The 20,727-nt window shown below is 47.4% G+C and overlaps 2 protein-coding genes across 4 annotated transcripts in view; one reads left to right on the forward strand and one right to left on the reverse strand.

The window, feature by feature from the left end:
* Nucleotides 1–5,143: 5,143 nt before the first annotated feature.
* S100b (S100 calcium binding protein B) lies at nt 5,144–12,507 on the forward strand. The gene is made up of 3 exons (XM_021175126.3): nt 5,144–5,261; nt 8,309–8,454; nt 11,216–12,507. Exons 2-3 carry the CDS (start codon nt 8,317–8,319, stop codon nt 11,354–11,356), a joined length of 279 nt encoding a protein of 92 aa, XP_021030785.1. The 5' UTR covers nt 5,144–5,261; nt 8,309–8,316; the 3' UTR covers nt 11,357–12,507.
* A 1,537-nt stretch (nt 12,508–14,044) lies between these two features.
* Dip2a (DIP2 acetate--CoA ligase A) overlaps nt 14,045–20,727 on the reverse strand; it is a 79,420-nt gene continuing 72,737 nt past the window's right edge. For 2 of the 3 annotated variants that reach the window (XM_021174591.3, XM_029482676.2), the window contains 4 exons: nt 19,730–19,804; nt 17,557–17,731; nt 16,736–16,859; nt 14,046–16,141 (listed from right to left, as the gene is read on the reverse strand). In XM_021174591.3, coding sequence (XP_021030250.1) covers nt 15,889–16,141; nt 16,736–16,859; nt 17,557–17,731; nt 19,730–19,804 — 627 coding nt within the window. In that variant the 3' untranslated portion in view covers nt 14,046–15,888. Of the gene's footprint in view, nt 16,142–16,735; nt 16,860–17,556; nt 17,732–19,729; nt 19,805–20,727 lie in introns of all 3 variants that reach the window. The other variant, XM_029482677.2, reaches the window with a different exon arrangement.

Genomic DNA, 20,727 nt, shown 5'->3' on the forward strand with positions numbered 1-20,727 from the left:
ACCCAAGTCAACCATCTCGGTGGAAAATGCTGGCCCAGGAGGCAAAGTCTCTTTTCCAACATGTCAGACCTGGACTCTGTAGTCTGGGTATCTGAAGCCAACTTCCCCAATTCCCTGGGTCAGTATGGCCTCACTACCCAATCAGAGGTCATATGGGTTCCTTTGGCATCCATACATGTTGCAAAGCAAAGTGGGATTTGAACCTTCCTCATCATCTCCCAAACATCCCCCAAGTACCACAGACTGAACTGTGGGTTGGCTCTCAACAGTCCATGAGCGCGTGCATGGGACAACTCTGCTACGAGACAGCAATGCTCGATGGTCACTTTCTGCCCAATGCTTGCCGGTCACTTCCTGCTTGTCATTTCTCTACTTCTTGGCAAACACCTATGGTGAGTTTGGTTAGATCTCTAGCTTCTGGTTGGCACTTGGGCTCTTTGGCAATTTATGTAGCTGAAAAATAACATTTCCTTTACAAATGGGCTCTTTGGGTTTGCAATGTTTTCTTAGACGTGTTTGGGGAACTTTATATATTCAAAAAGCAACTTCACTGGTGGTTTCATGCCTGCCACATAAGACCTCAGAGTCATCCCTCAATCCACACAAGTGAGATGTAGAGCAATCAGAAACCACAGCTCCTCCAGACCCATCAAAGACATGAGGCTCAGGCAGAACAGGCATTGCAGAAAATGGCGACTTGGTGGTTAGGGGTTAGGGGGCTGGGACAAGGAGGCATGAACCACCACTGATGACCTCCCTCCTGGAAGCTTGCTGTGGAGAAGCCTGTGAGACAAAGGCTCAAGGGGACAATGGTAAGAACACAAAGCCCAGAGACATAGGCGAGCATGCTTGTCTGTGAGGGTTGGGGCCAGGGTCTAACCAGGCCACGGCCTCTTCCCGTCTGTGAATCTCTAGGCCTCTAACAGACTCCCCAGGTCCCCAGATTCCAGGAGTTGAGCAGGTGCCAGCCATAATTCTCATTTCCAAGGATGTGGTGGACAGAACACCAGACTTGAAGACATCAGAAGAGCTACCAGCAGCAGCATATTCCCCACCATATATATATATATATATATATAATGGGGCCTTTTAATAACCATGCCTCTCCTCCCTACCTTGTCAGAGCTATGCATTTCCTTCTGTAGAATTCAGGACACACACACTGGTCTCCATCACCTGGGGGTGGGGGGTGGGGGTATCTCACTACAGGAGTGCACTATGGTATATTCAGCACCTATATGAGATGAAGCCTCCCTTCCTCTGAAACCTATAAGGGGCCCCCATCACGGTGCCATATTGGCCCTGCTATGCTGTGTCCATCTTTGGTGTTATTAACTATTCTAATAAATCTCTTGTATGTAGCATTAATAACTAATCTCTTGCCTATAGCATTAATAAGTATGCTGATAAATATCTAACTCAGAAGGAGAATCTACCTCAGTGCCACTGGTACCCCAATCGTAAGCTCTCTCAGTGTCTTCTGACTTACATGGGCGGCAATTTGCCAGATACTCTTGTTTTCCTTGATAACCTTGGCTGAGGCAAACACAGGTTCTTCTATTTCAGCCTTAATGACTAATATTAACTGTCCGATCACATATTCCATACAATGCCATAAATATATATTCATATACACATTTATATAGATATAATTATATACACATACATTTATATAGGTATGATTGTATTATATACCATACACTAACTACCATCCCTTGGAACTAGAGTTACAGCTGATTGTGAGCCACTCAATGTGGGTGCTGGGAACTGAAATGAGGTCCTCTATAAGCATTACAAATGTTTATTCACTGAGCTATCTTTCCAACACACACACACATACACACCTGATACAGAATAGTTACAAAGAGTTAAAGATGTTTCAAAGAGGCCTAAGTTGCTAAAAGGCTAAAGCTAGGAAATGGAAACAAATGAAGTCTCTAAGGGGTATGATAACAACCCCGCTGGAGATCCATGGGCAAGCACAGCTACTGCTATTGTGCAACCCTGAGTCCCGCTGCAGAGGCAAAGGAGCAGGGCCAGGGCCAGACAAAGCAACAGCATGTATTGCAGGTCTAGGGGGTGGGCAGGAAAGCAGACAAAGAACAATTTGAGTAGGTCATGCCAAAAGCAGGCGCTAGAGAGGCTGAAGGCTAAGATAACGGGAAGCCACCTGGGATGTCAATAGCCCATACTCTAAAGTGTAATGGGAAGGACTAGGTAAGACCTGAGCTCTTGTATAGTTTTTGAAAGGCTTTGGTATGTGGGGATGAGGGGTGGGGGTGGGGGGTGTTTGTGTGGTGTGTGTGTGTGTGTGTGTGTTTGTGTGGTGTGTGTGTGGTGTATGTTTGTGTGTTTGTGTGGTGTGTGTGTGTTTGTGGTGTGTGAGTGTGTATGCAAGAACACAAGTATACTGCCTATTGAGCTGAATCCCCTGAAACAATAGTTATAATTGATTGTGAGTCACCCAATGTGGTGCTGGGAACTGAAATCAGGCTCTCTATAAACACTGTGACTTTTATTCTCTGAGTTATATCATTCCAACATATTTGTGGTTTTTTTGTTTTGTTTTGTTTTGTTTTTTGGGTTTTTTCTTTGTTTTTGTTTTTTGTTTTTTGTTTTTTGTTTTAAGCCCAGTTTGTTATCTGTTTTCTATTCTCAACGACTTTAGTATTTGGATATACTTTCATTCTAGGTGATTAAGACTATAAAGTTGTCAAAAAAACTAACTTTAAAAAAAAAATGTTAAGGGTGGCTTGGCTGTGGCAGTGTGCCTTTAATCCCAACACTTGGGAAGCAGAGGTGGGTTGATCTCTGTGAGTTCCAGATGAACCTGGTCTACAAAGCGAGTTCCTGGACTGCCAAGGCCACACAGAAAAACCCTGTCTCAAAACACCTAAATAAATATAAACAATAAGTAAAGAAAGAAAAATATAATAAAATGTTAAGGCCAGTTCCAGGGCAATCGATACAATCTGTAACTTACTTTCACTCCGTCTGCTGCCCGCATTCTCTGTAACTGGTATTTTCTGCCAGGGACCCTTAGGATCTCTACTTTCCTTCCAGTGGTAGCCATGTTGGTGTCCCTGCCTCATTTCTGTCTGGGAGCCTCAGAGGATCTCGGCTACTCTCACTGGGCTGTAGGGACTGCTTTTATGTCTCCTACTTCAGGTCTCCGGCTGCCAGACCTCGGCGGCCCATCTTGCTCTCTGTCACTTCATTTTCCTGAGTGTGTCTTCTTTCCAGGATGTAGAATTCTTTGTCTATTACACAGGACCCAGAGATGACCACCCTCACCCAAGACTCCTGTAACATTTGCAGGGGCTTGTCTGGGATTTGAAGATCAACACACACAGAGACACACACACACACACACACACACACACACACACACACACAGAGTAGAGTTTGAAGATCTCTACTTAAAGTCAGTGTTACTGATTGAAAAATGGCCAGAGAGGGGTTAGAGATGCCTTGATCGTCCAGTACCCTGAGCAACCTCACAAAGTGAGGTAACCTTCCCAGTCATGATTATCATGGTCTCCCTGAGTCTCCCTTTTATTGTCTACTGGGGACTAAGAAGAGTAGGGGACCTAATCTTTGGGAACCAGTGGCTTTGATCTCATGTAGATAAATGGTGAGTTGCCCCCTGTAATAGGGAGGAACCAGAGTAGGAGTTTATACCTCTGCCCCAAAGCTAAGAGACACTGCCCCCTTTCCTCAAGGAAAGGTTATACTCCCAGGTGGAGAAGCTTTACTCGAGCCCTAACATGTCTAGTCAACCTCTTGGTCTCTGTGATATTTGGGTGTCTTTTGTCATGTAGCTCTTCCCACAGACACTCAGAACACGAGGGGCAAAGGGACGTGTGACTAAGCTATCCTCTCTTGCTTGGTCAGCTTGGGCCATTGCTTCTGTGTGATTTGTCAAAAGGACTGCTCACTTCTTTTTTTATTTTTAATATTTTTATTACATATTTTCCTCAATTACATTTCCAATGCTATCCCAAAAGTCCCCCATACCCTCCCCCCCCCACTTCCCTACCCATCTCTTCCCATTTTTTTGGCCCTGGCATTCCCCTGTACTGGGGCATATAAAGTTTGCGTGTCCAATGGGCCTCTCTTTCCAGTGATCTTTAGATACATATGCAGCTAGAGTCAGACTGCTCACTTCTGATTTCTTTTTTTTATTTTTATTTTTTAAAAAGATATTATGTATACAATGTTCTGCTTGCATGTACACCTGTACACTAGAAGGGGCACTAGACCTCATTATAGATGATTGTGAGCCACCATGTGGTTGCTGGGAATTGAACTCAGGACCTCTGAAAAGCAGCCAGTGCTCTTAACCTCTGAGCCATCTATCCAGCCCAACTGCTCATTTCTGGGCAAGAGCGCACAATTGATGCCATTTGAAGCTCAGGTGTAGTGTTGCTGAAGATAGGCAGTTAGGAACACAAGACTGCTTCCTGGGGTCATTTTGTGCCTTAACAAGAGGTGCAACATTTCTTTCCGATGCAAAAAGAGCACAGCACAGGACAGGCATTTCTGGCTCTGACAACTCATAACCTTTGACCAGGGTAGGGAGAGAGAGCCCCAAGACAAGAGCTGGCAGGTCTTTCCCTAGGCGCAACAAGTACTAAGTATGTAACTAACTTACTGCATGCTGGTCCCTGAGAATACAGGGCTCAAAGAGGAGTCTGGGGGTAAACACTACCCAGCATCACCAGCCCCAGCCTGGCATACCTGCAGGAGGGGACCAGGAAGCTGGCAGACAAGCAAGATGTTCAAGAGGCCTCCTTAGAAGCCAGTCAGGGCCACACAGTCTCCAGCACTCAGCATGAGAAGTTTCCAGTTCTTGGCTGCAGACCTGCTGTTTAAATCAATTCACCCACGTTGTCTCTCTCCTCTTCCCAACCCCAGCCTTGCCTTTGGAACTGGGCCAATATTCATGTAATACATTTAAAAGGTACAGAGAAGCTGACTCTACACTTCCTACCCAACAGACCCGTATTCTTTCTAGATCAAGTCCAGTTGTGGCTGCCCAGTGGATCCCCAGGGTACCACTCAATGGGGCCCTGTATGCAGGCCTGGGTGTCTAACTCCTCCCTACCCTTGGCCCCCATTGGCAGCCTCAGCCTGCAGTGGACTGCGCCAAGCCCACACCCAGTTCTCTCTGGAGGAAGAATAAGAAGCTGTTCTGTCTACACTCCTGTTACTCGGACACTGAAGCCAGAGAGGACTCCAGCAGCAAAGGTGACCAGGAGGTGAGAAAGCCACTGACAGGACCCAAGAGAAAACCTGCTTTTTTCTTTCCTCAGAGGGTGAGGGGTGACAGGGATAGAATGGGAACTGAGCTTTAAGAATTTTTTTAAGAGACCTTTGGGGACGTTTGGTGGCATTTCAGAGCTGCTGATTAGGCTGCCCTTACTGTTTCCTTGTGACTTCGGTTGACACTGACTATGCAGCGTCTATGTTACAGCGGGGGATTGTCTTTGGTTTTGTTTTCATTAAGCCAGGGAAACCTTAGGTCATGGTTAGAGCTTCAGAATGACTACCGGTGTTTTCGGAGATGCGCACAGTGCTTCTTCTCTGAGTCCTAAGGGAAGGATTTCCTTGCCTGGAATAGGGTTACCCCAAATCTCCAACCGCAGCTCCCCTTTCTTCATGGCAACTTTTCCCGGGGTCCCTGGAGCACCCCTGTGAGCTTTTCCAGTTTTCCTATTCGAAACGCCAAGAGCTACATCTCCAGACACTGCTCAAAAAAGAAAAATCCAAAGCAGTTGAATCTTTTCAAATCATTATGAATTGGGACAGAGAAATGAAGGTTTGGGGGTGGCTCCTGACTTTCCTGTCATCCCTCCTAGGGAAGGGCGGTCTCTGTGGGGACCCCTCACCTTACAGGCAGTGCCATCCCAAGAAGCTCTAGCCCTGTGTTTCTTTATAAAGACTAATCCGTTTGTCTTAGAAGGCAGACAACAAACCAATGCTTCCTTAGTTGAAAGAATAGGGAGATTTTTGAATTTTTAATATAGTTATGAAAAAATAAAATTTTATGGAGTTTTTGTTTTGTTTTTTAGCCTATGGGATATGGTGTTTCACTATTTATTTTTAAGTCTTAGTCCTTATCCACAAAAAGATCATTTAGCTCTCCCTCCCCCAGCTGTTAGGACTTTGAGCAGTATCAGTATGACACAGAGTCTCTGAAGACTTTGTTTTTAAATCAATAACTGTGCTGGGTATGAGCCAACCCTTGGGAGAGTAGAGACAAGGAGATCATTATTTAGAAGAGAATCTGGGGACAGTGAGACCCCATCTCAATCTAAAAAGGAAAAAAAGGGCAGATAATTCTGTGCCTGTCCTCCCGGCCCCTCTCCTCCCTCCCCTCCCCATGGGACTAAACATATTTTCTTTCATAAAAAACAGACAAACAAAAACAGTAACCGGGGCTGTTAAGATGGCTCAGCCCAGCATCCACATGGAATTACTGACTGTAATTCCAGTTCCCAGTGATCTAACACCTTCTTCTGGCCTCTGCGGGCAGGCACCAGGCATGCACGCTACAGAGACATACCTATAGGCAAAACACCCAGACACATGGGATTTTCTTTTAGCTAAAAGACCAACAGTAACTAAAAACTCAAGTTAAGAGACTAAGAGAGAATATTCCATTTTGTCTATCTGGGTTGTTCTCCTTATATGAGGTACTTCAGGTGTCTTTGGAAAACATGAACAAACCAAAGAACCAGAGAGCCAATACAGGACAAAAACCTTCGTTTCTTTTGGGAGATCCTTAATAAAAATGTAAAAAGCTATGAAAGTTGTATTCTAAAATGTAACATGTTCAACCTGGAAATGACTTTTGAACCTTTGTTTAATTATGACAGTGCAGGTTCTGGTTTAAGGATCAGAACTCGAGGCTAGGAGCTGCCGAGTGTCTCTGCCTAAGAGGCTGGTTCTAAAATGATCCCAGAGCCACCCTTAATGGCTTAATGTTAATGAAGTCCCTCAGATAATCTAGTGGCCCTCCCCAAATCCCCGGGCTGTGGCTGTGGCATCAGGTGCCCACTGCAAAGGCTGTTTGCTTCTCTTAGGCATGCATGCCTGTTCACAAAGAAGCTACTGTACTCTGAGGCCAGGCCAATGAAGCAAGCACAGAACTCGGGGCTGGGCCTCCGTCTCCCTGTCAGGATGCCAGGAGAACCATATGACCTTGGAGTATGTGTTTCTGCAAGGTCACTTCACTGGTAGTTTTCAAAAACTTGGTACAGGAATTTTACAGTCTTTATTTATTTTTTATTTTTTTGGTTTGTCCCCCATCCCCCCCCCAAAAAAACCTCACTCATATTTTTATTTAAACATCTTAAACTAATATATTAATTCAAATGAAAATAAGCTCTTTGTTAGGGTTTTTATTACTAAGATGAACACCATAACCAAAAAGCAAGTTGGGGAGGAAGGGCCATTCAGCTTTGGCTTCCATCACAGATCATCATCATAGGGATTCAGGACAGGAACTCAAGCAGGGCAGGATCCCGAGGGCAGGAGCTGATGATGCAGAGGCCATGGAGGGATGCTGCTTACTGGCTTGCTCAGCCTGCTTTCTTATAGAACCCAGGACCACCAGCCCAGGGATGGCACCACCCACAATGGGCTCAGCCCTCCCTCATGGATCACTACTGAAGAAAATGCCCTAGAGCTGGATCTTATGAGGGCATTTTTCTTAATTGAGGTTCCTGTCTCTGAGAAAGGACTTTAGCTTGTGTCAAGCTGATATAAAACTAGCCAGAACATTCTTAATCTTGTTCCTCAGAATCTTTTGGAAGTACCTGCATTTTTCCTCCTAACCCCTGATATTATTGCTGTATGAGGATGCTGTTTACTGCATTTTAAAAATTGTTCACTGATACTCATATGTGTGTGTGTGTGTGTGTGTGTGTACAGGTAGATATTTACTTGTTACTAGTCATCTTAGTGTCTTTCTTAAATCCATCAGCTGATGGTATATCCTGGAGACCTCTGGGATTGGTGGTAGCCACCAGGAAGACATTCCCTAATGCTTTGTGTTAGCATCTTTGCTAGTTTCTCATTGGCCAAACCCAACCAGAAGCCAATGGTCTTGGAAACTTTGCTCTGTGGCCCGTGGGGACATAGAAGGGACAGGGTGGGCCTGGGCAAAAGAGGACGAACCCTGGTCAGCGTGGATCCCAGCCTCTCCCTGGTAGGCCTCTTTACCCCTCATCTGAGCTGAGGCCTGAGAACAACGTATCAAAGAACAGGGTAGAAAACATGAAAACGTATCCTTCCTCTGCAGCTCCCGGGATGTCCGAGCTGGAGAAGGCCATGGTTGCCCTCATTGATGTCTTCCACCAGTACTCTGGGCGAGAGGGCGACAAGCACAAGCTGAAGAAATCAGAACTGAAGGAGCTCATGAACAACGAGCTCTCTCACTTCCTGGAGGTAAGCCGTATGAGACCATCTCTGAGCTGCACTAGAAATGGTCCTTATGTCTGTTCCTGTCTCTGGATACCCTGAGTTGCTTCTGGATATTCGTTTGAATGGCTAAGCCCTCGGAGTATGAGCTCAGAGGGGCTGTTTCTGTCCCTTGAATCTAAGGATCCATGGGTAAGGGCAGCAGAAGAGAACAGTAAGCCACTCACAAGTGACACTTAGGATACGTCAGCACGCATCTATAGTCCTTGTACTTCAAAGGTGGAAGCAGGAAGCCAGCCTGGGCCATACAGGGATAACATCTCTCGAAACAGAACAAGGCCGGTGAGAACGCTTAGCAGGTAAATGCACCTGCCACCAAGCCTGATGAGCTGAGTTTGACTGCTGGGATCTACACGGCAAGACCAATTCCATGTGTGTACCATGGTGTGAATATACGTAGGCATGTACACACACACACACACACACACACAGACACACAGACACTTTTTTTCAAAGCATGAGAAGTTTCGGGAGGGGAAGAAATCTTTTTGCTTTGTCTAGCTGTCTGGTATTTCCTACAAAGAAATATCAGAAATTAAATAAACATTTAATGATCACTCAATAATTCAATATTTGAGATACAGGGCCTCACAAAGCACCCAACCTAGCATGCCCACGAGTGAATACTTGCCCGAGGCGAGGAAGGGCTCCCAAGAGCATATGACATCAGGGCCTAAGTTTAGTTTGGAGTCCACTTAGGGAGTTGCAGAAGAGTTCCTGGCAAGCTGCTCATCTTTGGGCACTTAATATTCTGGTAGTAAAAACACTCACTTCCTTACCCACTGTCTCCTCTGCCCTTGAATCAGCTTATTCTCGTTTCTACTGCCTACAAACCAAGTGCTCCCGTGGAGGTGAACTGTGATCCAACTGCCACCCAGTGCTCCCTTGGTCCCCTAAACCAAGGCTCACAGCACGCCTTGAACAATATGGAAATGCTGGTGGCATACAATGAATGTGCCCTGCCACCGAGAGCGCCCTTGGGTCACAGAGGAAAACCAGTCAGTGTTGGATCAAGTGCCAAGCCTGGGTGTAACTTGGGCACAGCCATGTCACATGGTAACAGGAAACCACACTCCAAGTTAACTGGGCACGTTGACTGGATGTCTGGCTGAGGTTGTCCTTTCTCCCATGTAGGCAAATTAATTGATGTGTAGAAAGGCAGTGGGCTTGTGGGCTTCTGGAGAAAATTTCCAATGGGATTTGGGGATTAACTCCTCAGGCATTCAGATATCGGGTGACAGGAACTCCGTATGCAGAGGCAGTTATAGTCCCATGCACTCTGCCTTTTGACTTAACAGAAGAGTCTGAATCTCTTCATCTTTCAAGAGGACTACACCGGGATGAGGTGGGCGGGTCAGGCTCTTCACATTTAGTGAAATCCCAGTTGATAACAGTTTAAGATATTTGCTACACCTATGATTTTATAACAGGAAAAAATTAGCCAGTAACGGCACATCTATAACTGATAACTCATGTACGATATCAAAATATCGTGCATGTTTGCTGGCCTGGTTCAACAAAAGCACTGGAGAAAATCAACTTGAAGGAGAGAAGGCTTATTGACTTATTTGGTTGGTTTTTGTTTTCTAATACAGGGTTTCTCTGCAAAGCCCTGGCTGTCCTGGAACTCACTCTGTAGAGCAGACTGGCCTCGAAGTCAGAGATCCACCTGCCTCTGCCTCCTGAGTGCTGGGATTAGAGGTGTGCGCCACCACAGCCAGGCAGGAAAGATTTATTTTGGCTCCTAATTTCAGCTAATCAGGCTCCACTGTTTGGGGGCCTTTGAGGCAGACCACCCCAGTGAGGACAAAGAAACAAAGGAAGGGGCATGGCTCAGTGATGCAGCTTCCTCCCACTCTGCCTGCCTCCAAAGGTTCTATCATCTCCCTGTGATGCCACAGATTAGCACCAAGTCTCCTACATATCAGCCTCTGGAGGCCATGTAGGTTCGAAATCAAAGCACCTGTGTTGCAACTGGGAGAACTACACTGCCCCCACCTATCATTTGGGAGATGTTTAAAAGCCCCAGTGAGCCCCTGGGAATCACCATCTTTTACATGGGAATCTTTGAAGCAGTTGGCTTGCCCACAGTGCTCTCCTGTCAGGGAGGTGGGGGGAGGTGTTAACTGAAACAGTCTGTCATGAAAACCTAAGCTCAGAGCCTGTACTCTTCTCACGGGTGTTTTGGGGCCTGCAACTGCTGGGGCATCCTTTAGGAGCTGGACTGTTCACATGCTTTGTGCATCAGTTGGTAGGAACAGCCTTACCATTCACCTGGCTCTGGCATCAGAACTGTCAGGGAAAAAGCCGATGACACTTAGGAAGTTACTCATGAAGAAAAAGAACAAACAGCAGCTCTGACACACCACCCACAAGTGTCATTTTAGTAAATGCTAGGATCCACGAGGCTCCCAAACACAGACGCTCAGGAGCGGGAGTTCATTTCTCTCACGTCACTGGCCCAGGCTGTCTGTTACTTCTTCATCTTTCCCCTGTTCTGAAGTAATCCAGGTCGCACCAGACCAAAGGAAAGAGGAGAACAGACTGCTTGCTCTCCACGTCCCTGTGGCTGACTGTCCCTGCGCACAGAAGGCTGTCAGGATGTCTCATTTCCTGAATCGGGACTGTTTCTGACGCAAATCAATCGGCCTGGTACTTTTAATAGCACTCTGACGGCTCCGTCTTATATCTAGAAAGATCACCCCCGCTCTCTCTTTTTCTCTCTTAGGAAATCAAGGAGCAGGAAGTGGTGGACAAAGTGATGGAGACGCTGGATGAAGATGGGGATGGGGAGTGTGACTTCCAGGAGTTCATGGCCTTCGTCGCCATGGTGACCACAGCCTGCCATGAGTTCTTTGAACATGAGTGAGACCAAAACAAAACAAAACAAAACAAAAAGTAGCTGAGCTGTTCCTGCAACAGAATGAGGGTCACAAGAAGAGACACAGCAAAGGCTCGTGGTGGGCTCCAAGGAGCTGGGCTCTCTAGACACATGTAACTACTTAGGAAGCTTGCTTTGCTTTGGGAATGAAACTCCAACCCCCTTCCCAGGGGCTGCTTTAAGTTAGCGCATCATGATTTCTGCTAGGCTAGGCATTCCTGTGAGCTGACTGGTCCCGGGAACTGTTGGTAAGGGTCACTTAGGGGATGAGATCAACGCTCTGTGGATAAAACACGTGTTACTGACCACCATGCCCCTGTAGAAGGGTCACCTGTAAGAATCAAGGCAGACTACCAACGGTACTTCCGTCAGTCAGCTTTCTTAGATGTATGCTTCCCATACATCTACAGACCCACAGCTAGATCCGCTGCCACCCAAAGAGGCTGCTCATCCTTACACCTGCTTGCCATCTGCCTGCGTAAATGATGCTCCAGAAAGTAGACAGACTGATCGCCTACACCCTCCCCCAGCTCAGAGGAGCACAGCCACACTTAAGTCTCTTCTTCCACAGTGTGCAGTGATTCGTTACAAAGTAAATATTCAACGCCAACAGTTTTAACTGGGGAAACAATTAGATCTCACAAACTAAGTATGGACATTCTAACTCAAGACGGAGAATCAAAATTCTGCTCGCAGACTTCTCCTTTCAGGATGATAGCTTTGTTCCTGGAGGATTCGGACAGAGGAGGGAATGGCCGAGTCTTTTTCTAGTTAGTTGTATCTTCTTTGCTCCCTCTGCTGTCCATAATGTGAGTGGCCGTGGAAGTTGAGATTCCATGGGAATGGGATTCCTGATGGGGAATGAAGGGTCTCTGAGGTGTGTCCTTTAGCTGCTGGGAGCCATGTCTGACCTGCTGGTGCCTAGGGCCTGCTTAACCCTTGGTGAGGCTGAGAGTCGAGGACTGTGGGAAGCTGGACTCGAGGCTTTCTAACTTGCATATTCAAATAGCAACGTTTCAAATAATCCAAGTTACATTTAAATAAAAACCGCATTGCAAATATTAAAAATTCGTTCTAGGAGAATTCTAAATTACCGTTACCCATCTCTATTTTGTTTTGTTTTGTTTTTAAGAGAAGAGACTTAGAAGTTCATTAAGTCAACTGAACAATGCCCTCGCATAAAATAAAAACCTTGTGAAAATTCTCCATCACCACTGAAGAAGAAATAAATATAAAGCACTTATGAGACAGGAACAAGGACTAAAAGTCCCTAAAGAAAGACTGCCCAGACCTCAGCCCGCCCTCAGGCAGAGCCCAAGGGTAGGTGAGAGACAGCTAGAACTGCCGGAGGCTCTACAAGGTTCAAAGGCTGCACAGAACCAGACTCACCCTGACTAGAGAGTAGGATGTGACTCTTGCTGGCCTGGCCTGGCTGGGTCACATGTTAGCTTCCTTGCCACTGTGACAGAATTCCTAACTTAACTAAAGAGGAATAAATATTTGCTTAGCTCATGCTCTCAGAGCTAAGCTCACTAAAGGGCAGGACCTAGAGCCCTGCCCATTTCCAGCAAATACAGTATCACTGACAGGTGGGTGGTTCATCATGGAGGGAAGAACATGGTGGAGGAGCTCACACTGCGTCAGATAGGAAGTAGACTGGACAGGACAGAAGACTGGTACACCTTCCAAGGCATGCCCCAGCCACCTACTCCTTCTGGTTAGCCCTCCTGGAGGCCAAGGGGCCTACCACACAAAGCTGTGGAAAATACTGAGTTTTTACAGGAGAACACTGAGGACCAGGAGTAGTATACTGGGCTGGACGCACATAGTAGGTACTTTGGGATACCTGAGCTAACAAGACAGAAGACGGGGGAGGGGGGCTATCTACAGGGGATCCTGATGTCCTTTTGTCCCCAGCCTCATGCCACAGTTTGACACACGGTCGGTCAGGCCATCTGCCTTTCCAAGCCTCCTGAAGCCCTGTAGGAAGGCAGACGTGGTGACTGACAGGAGGTTGTTGCCCATGAGCCATAGCGTGAATTTCACGCCAACGCAAGTTCTCCTGCTACAGATCATCCACCTGCCAGTGACACTGTGTTTGTTGGGCGTGGGCAGGACCTCGAGCCCTCCGGTGAGCAGTGCTTCATGTCCCAGAGGCTCCTGAGCCAACCCTGCTGAGAAGCTGCACTCTCAGCCTGGCCCTCTCTGTGGAGAAGCTCTGAGGTGGCCAGGCCTCTGCAGGAGTCCCGAGATCTGCTCCAGGAGCAGCTCAGGGAGGAAGTGCTAGCCTTTCACCATAGGTGTCCAAGAGGAGAACAGGAGAGGAGAGTTGAGCCCCTTGCCCAGCCTGGTGACCCTGTTAGAGGAGTAGTAACCAGTGCTGCTGGTGGCTGGGGCTGTGACCTCTCTCCCCTGTGGCCCTTCTGTGGGGTAATGGCTATCTAGGCACCACAGCCATCACAAACTCTGACCTACCCATGCTACAGGCAGAGCTGAGGCAAGGCAGACATGCCACTGTGGAAATCAAAGTAGGTACCAGGGAGGTGACTCACAGCAGGGAGGCGGTGCTGGCCCAACAGCCCAGGAAGGGCTGCATGCAGCCCTGCACAACTTACAATGTCATCATTAAGACATGTAAAGAATGTATGTAACAGATGCAAAAGTTTGTGTAATTTATTAAGTACAAAAGCGGATTATAAAAGAAGTATATGGTCCTAATTTTGTTTAAAAAATGTTTTAAAGGCTAAAAATCCCTGAGTTCTTAGCAATCCTAAGGCTGCTATTACTTGTAAGTAGGACTGTAGGGATTTTAAGTTTCCTTTCTAACACAGAAGTGTGTCATCTAGATTTCATACGATAAGCATAATTGTGTTTATACTTCTGAAAGAAATAATGAGTAATAAAATACATCCTATTTTGGGAAACTTTTAAAAACCCTTTCACACATTTCAAAATGCAGAATTAACAAAGTCAATAGCTTTTATTAACATGATATAAAAAAATTAGTGTGATATACAGAATTCCCAGAGAGTAACCTTAAAACATTTTAATATGATTCTTAAAATCTTAACTTACCAGATACGTTCTTACTGCCACTGAGTTTTCAGTACAAAAGTTTACAGGTGTTGTCTGATATAAAATGACAACATTGAGACAGTGGGTAGGTAGTTCGGGTCCCTTCTCAGCCGTCTACCCCAAACCCTACCAGTCTGCCACTAGACTCTGAGGCCAATAAGTTACATGGAGTCTGTACACAGTTATAACAGGATTATTACAGTTCCAGTATGTTTTAACATACTACACCACAGTTTGATACCATGAGCAACAGGGCTATGCCACGTCGTGTTTCCTGACGTGAGACACGAGAGTAGAACCAGTCAGCTGGACTCGCCGAAGCACGTGTCCAGGCTAACTCTAGAAAAAAATCTAGCTGTCTCTGTGAAGTAGATATGATTCATAAACGTCTCCATCCTTCCAAGTCCCTAAACCCCACCAACTTGATAACATTAATCTTTGATTAGTTATATAAAAATAATCTTAGATTCATGCTTGACTTCAAACTCTTATAAGTATCTAAAAGATTTTACATTCTCTTTTCTGACATAAGTACAATATTAGATCACTTGGATTTCAAGTTTGGATAAAATGAACTAAAAATGGTTTGGCCAAGTTTTATAGGCACATAACTCAAATGCAAAGCCAAGAGGCTGCAGCTATGTCCACCCTAGACAGACAAACTCCCATGGCGGCTCAGCTGTGTAAGAGGCCTGGCTAGCACAATGAGAAGACTGTAGGCTGCCACTCATGCGTCCAGATCTGCTCATAAAAATAACTCCACGGTGTGCTTCGTGAGAGGATGAATGCTGTGATGTCGTGAGAACTTGCAGCTTAAACGTCACTATGTTACAGGCTACAAAAGTGATTTTAAATCAAATGCTGGTTTATCTTTCTGAAACAGGATCTAACTAAACAGTCCAAAATGGCACTTGCTGAGCATTAGTGACGACACACACAGACGAGCAGGCACACCTGCTTCAGTAATCACACTGGACAAAGGAGGCTGTGCGGCTGCGTGGAGCCTAGGCTGTGGGCATGGAGAATGGGGCGGCTCTTTCCATCCGCCTTCCTGGGCAGGCTTGGCTCAAAAGTTCTCTCCAGCATAGACTTTACATATATGCTTGTTATTACAAGTGGGAATAAATAATCAGGAAATTATATATTTAGAAATCAGGAATAATTTTTTTTAGCCTAAAAAAAGTGCAAGTTTGCAGTATAGCGGAGAACAGCCACAGTGTAACACCAGGCCTTCCCTTCCCTTCCCTTCCCTTCCACCTATGTTTTGGTAGGTACACTTGGCAGATCCAAAACACTGGTTTAGCTGGTTCAGAGGATGTTCTAACGTGACATTCAGGACACTGCTGAGAGGAGCTGTGAGACCCCTCCCCCCAGGGCGGGAACCCTGCAGCTAGCTTTGCCCCACACCTCTGCTGGTTCCTACAGCCCGCTCTGTCCAGCCGGGCTCACATATTGTAGGCCACATAGATGGGGTCCAGCTGGTCAGCCAGGAAGCCATCTCGCAGGTGCATGCGTTGCTTCTCGCCCCGAGAGTTGATGGGGATCACTCCGGGATCCACGATGACCACCACGCCCACCACAAGGTAGTGCTCCTCCAGCACGACGTTGGTCACCAGGGCCACCAGGTCCAGGGCATCCTGCTCCAGCCCGTCCAGCTCCACCACCACAACCAGCAGGTTGGTCCAGGTGAACACGGCACTGGAGGGGAACAAACAGTCATGGAGACCGGCAGGCAGCGCTTGACAAACATCCCAGAGGCAGCAAAGACACCCGCGTATGCTATTAGCACAGTGCTGCTACTTAGCACCATAACTTCAAGGCCCAGCTAACTCTATCTTATAGGGATATCAGCTACAATGTTCTTGATAAGAACAATAACCACTTCTGTTGAGAGCTGTGCTTGTCCCAGGGCAAGCTCCCGACAGGGTGAAAAGATCCATGGTTTAAATGAGAAAACCACAAAATTTACACTAGAAATGCTCCAGGATGGGAACAGTGTCAGTCTCCTGTTTTACCTGGATGCCGGAGTCGACTGTGTGATTTAAACCTGACCGGGAAAAGAAAAAGATGGAGAGGCACTCTCTGGTACTGTTTGTAGAGAAATGTATTGTAGAATAGGTAGCTTGGGTCCTAAGCTCTGGGAGAAAGACAGGACAATCCAGCTCACCAGGGGCTGTAATTGTGTGGGCCTGTGCTCATGCTAGAACAGTGCCCGGTGCTGCCCTGTGTGCAGTGCTCAAGCCCAGGGTGGGGCTCACGGACAGCACAGGAGAGCCCTCCCTCGGCTCTTACCACTCTGCGATGCTCCTGTGTGCACGGATCACGGAGGTTTCTATGTCGATGGGGTGATACCGCATGCCTCTCAGTTCTAGCGTTTCATCCAGAGACCCAACGACATACAGTGCATCATGGCGCTCTGTGAACATGGGTATGTACATGCTGAGGAAGCGAGTCACACAGTGAGTCTGCCAGCCCTTTGTGTATGAGCGCCACAGTTGTCCTTTGCCACAGGGAGACTAACTGGGCTGGTGGAGATGCCAAAAACTCAGTCTTACCTCTGCATTGGTCAACAACCTCAGCGGTTACAGCAGTATATGCTAATACATTTTAAAATCATTTTTAGCTACAGAATGTTGCAGTGACCATAGGCTACAAAAGTTCTGACTTGAGCTGTTAGGCGTGGAGGGCCAGACTTTTGGGAAATGATCACAGTTTGGCTTCACTGGGGTAGAAAGGGTACCACACATGACTTTAGAACCATGCAGAGCACATCATGCTGATTAAAAAAAAAATGCAGTTCCTTGGATGGCTACATCACTTGGGAGGAGCCTCACAGCTCATGACCAATAGCTGCCATCCCTCTCAGCATCTCCTCCGCAGAGGTCAAGAGTGGACCGTGAGGGCAGCACCAGGAGGAGGGACAGTACCACCCAGAGAAGTGTTACTGGAGCCTGCTCTTCACCCCACATCGAGCAACACAAGTCACCACCGGTGGGGGACAATATGAGGTCACTCAGGGCTCCCCAAGCCTAGGGGCAAGGCCCACAGGCTACAGCAACCAAACCCCCAGCCCCTGCAGTGCTGAGGCTAGCCCTTCAACGAGGGGTTCTTACCTCCACTGGCATCTGTCAGCTCTGTCCTGCGAAGGAAGCCAAGGTAGCCAGTCCTTGCCCAAATGGTCTGGGTGTCTCCAAAGCTCAGCCGGGCACTGAAGTGGTCAGCATGAAGTGTCTCCTCCCCATAGACCGTGTAGTACCCAGTGGCATTGTGGGGACTGCTCACCCAGATCTAGGGGGCAGGGGTAGTCAAGAGGACAAGCAGACCACTAAGTGCTGATTCTGTCCTTCATAGTCTATGGCCCAAGATGACCTCAAGATTACACCCAAAGGGAAGGGTGGCATTTCAAGGATCTTATTTTCTGAACTAAATACAACTACACAGAGAGTAAACACAACCATGACTAATTACTATTATTCTTTCATTTTCTTCTTCCTTCTTCTCCCTTCTTCCTTCCTCTTCCTCCTTTTAAACAAGGTCTTGCTATATAGCTCAGGTGGCATCCAGTTTATAATCCCCAACCTTATATACATGTATATGCATACACACACATATATATCTATATATATGGGTGTATATCATCATGCCTAGCATAATCTCTTCTAAAACAAACTGTTCCTTTTTCCAGGAATTACCGGTATCTGTACGGTTCTGTCTGTCTGGATATGCTTCCACTTCCACCTATCAAGCGACAGTGAGAGAGAACAGGGAAGTCTGGTGTTCGTAACAGAGTCAGGTTAAAGCACACTCAGTGTGGAGAACTCTGTGTGTGCTCTCTCACTCCGGCCTAAACAATGTAAACAACACACCGGTGCCCACAACGACCCTGCGTACCTGTGCTCATGTGCATTCCTGCAGGATGCTCATATGACTTGATATGCATCCATGGATAGACCAAAGACGACAGGTGTGTGCCCCTAGACCTCAACAGTGTCAGGGGGCCCACCCAGAACCCATTGAGCTGCCCACACCAATGATGTCACACAGCAACTTCCAAAAGAGAAACAGAGAGGGGCAGCTACAGTGAAGAGCAATCTCCTATTCAGCTCAGACCTCCCAAGTCCTGTGTGTACTTCCCCTGGGGGCGCTCCTCGCCCTTCCCTGCTTAGTGCCTGTGAATAAGAGGCCTTACCTGCCCATTATCCATGTGAGGAGCCCTGTCTTCCCACTGTACACAAATGAGGGACCCTCTCCCCCCGGTCCCCACAACCTGCTCACTACTGTGAATGGAGGGCCTAACCTGCCACTGCCTGTTCCTGAGGGCCCAAGCTGCCCACACCCCATGGTGAAGTACCCCACCTACCCAGCGCCCATGAGTGATAGACCCACTTTCCCACTGTCTGGGAGAGGCTCCACCTACCCACTCTTCGTGGGTGAGGGACAGTGCCTGTTCACTGCCCATGAGTGAGTAGTACATCTACCTGTTACCTGGAAGCGAGAGGCTCTCCCCCCACCCCCAACCCCTGCTGCTACCCATGAGTAAGGTATCCTGATCACCCAATGCCTATGACAGGCCCTGGGTACCACAACTGACTCATATATGGCTGAGTTTTGGGGACACCAAGGATCCTGAGCCTGAAACAAAGTCCTGTGTAGTCTTGAACCTGGGGCCAGTGTTTGATTGCCATTGGGTCTGTGACCTTGGCTTTGATGTCAAGTCGATTTTTAAGGAGTGTCTGACCAGTTCTGTCCAAAGCAGGAGTTCCTGTTCTATGCGTGGCTGATGGGTCCATGTAACTCCCCTGGCACACCAATGCCCTCAGAACTTTGTTGGAGGGTGACCCAGGGAGAGGCCTCTTTCCCCACATACTGTGTAACCCTACTTCCTAGCAGGACCAGAGAGTTCAGGAGAGGTAGGGAGAGATCACTTATCGGATTCTTAAAATGTGGAAGTGGGAAGGCACTAAGAACACTTGCTGTTCTTCTAGAGGACCTGAGTCTGGCTCTCAGCACCTCCTCAGGTGGCTCACAATCACCTGTAGCTCCAGCTCTGGGAAAGATCCCAGCCTCTAGCATCCACAGGCCCCTGCACTTGTATGCTCACACCCACAGAACAAACTCACACAGACTGTAAAGAATAATAGAAATAAATTTTTAAAAAGACATATGAAGTTCCAAAAGGCTTAGAATTCCTAAATTCTAAGGGGATTCTGAAAGAAGGAGTGGGAAGCCAGGGTCCAGAAGGCCCTTGTTCTTCTGGGTCAAGCCCCAGCCTCAGGCAGCACTCACCTCACCCAGGTGTGAGTCTCCGAGGGGCCCTTTGGTCTCAGTGTGAGCAATGATGACCTTCACTCCGGGGAGGATCTGGAAGGGGGAAAGCTGCTCAGGCCCTGGTGACCTGGTGGTGCTGGCTAGACCCACGTCTCACACACTCGTCCCTATCTGCCACTGCAGAGCTGACTACAGATCAGGGCTTTAGACGCTGTCCTAATTTTGATCTGAATTTTAAAAGAAGGGACACTATCAGAAATACGTTGTGAAACTGAACAAAAACAGTCCAATTCCTGAAAGCAGGCACTGTATTCTTTACTGGGCGAGCATCTGAGATCCTCCAGCCATTCCTACAGGGGTTTCTCCCTGCGGAACACAATCCTTCTCAGGTTGTTCTCACCAGCAGCTACCAGCGAGAAGTCCTGCCCCTGTGAACTCCTCTGCACTAACTCAGGCAGTGGAGCGGCCATGTGCCCTGCTCAGCTTACCACATTCAGTCTGGGGGCCCTCTCGGGGCTTGGGTCAGATCACCCTGCTTCTGAAGTCCAGCCACACGCTCTGTGCCCCAGTGTCCCCATGAATAACACAGAGGATGATAACATGCACCTCAGAAAATGGAGGAGGGGCTGCAGGAACACATGAACTAATAACGGGTGCCAGGCATCTCCTAGCTCTAACCTGCTGAGCTACTTTGCGTCCTGGTACACAGATGGAGCCTCTACTCTCTCCCTCTGTGGCCCACCTAAATAAACCCTGAGAGCAAAGGACTCAGAACACAATTCCATCCGGCCCACGTTACTCCTGCAAAGCAGTTTGTAAAAATAACCATGGTGCAGCCATATAAGGACAAGGCGGGTACAGGTATAAACGGGATTCCTAAAGGATGGAAAACATGTCAAATAGCTATCTCTGATTACCTCCTTGTCTCTTAAAAAGCTATGGCCTGGGCAGTAGCCAGTGAGGTCTGCAGTGGCCAAACTCCAGTTCTTGCCTCTGGGGCTAAAGCGCACAGCCCT

The sequence above is a fragment of the Mus caroli genome, unplaced genomic scaffold, assembly GCF_978045245.1.
Source record: "Mus caroli unplaced genomic scaffold, Mus_caroli_1 scaffold_9, whole genome shotgun sequence".
Taxonomy (NCBI): Eukaryota; Metazoa; Chordata; class Mammalia; order Rodentia; family Muridae; genus Mus; species Mus caroli.

Bases quoted from the DNA above. Each gene is read 5' to 3' on its own strand.
- S100b (XM_021175126.3), top strand. From the start codon at position 8,317: ATGTCCGAGCTGGAGAAGGCCATGGTTGCCCTCATTGATGTCTTCCAC. The intron at 8,455-11,215 runs GTAAGCCGTATG...TTTCTCTCTTAG, and splicing joins AGCTCTCTCACTTCCTGGAG to GAAATCAAGGAGCAGGAAGT.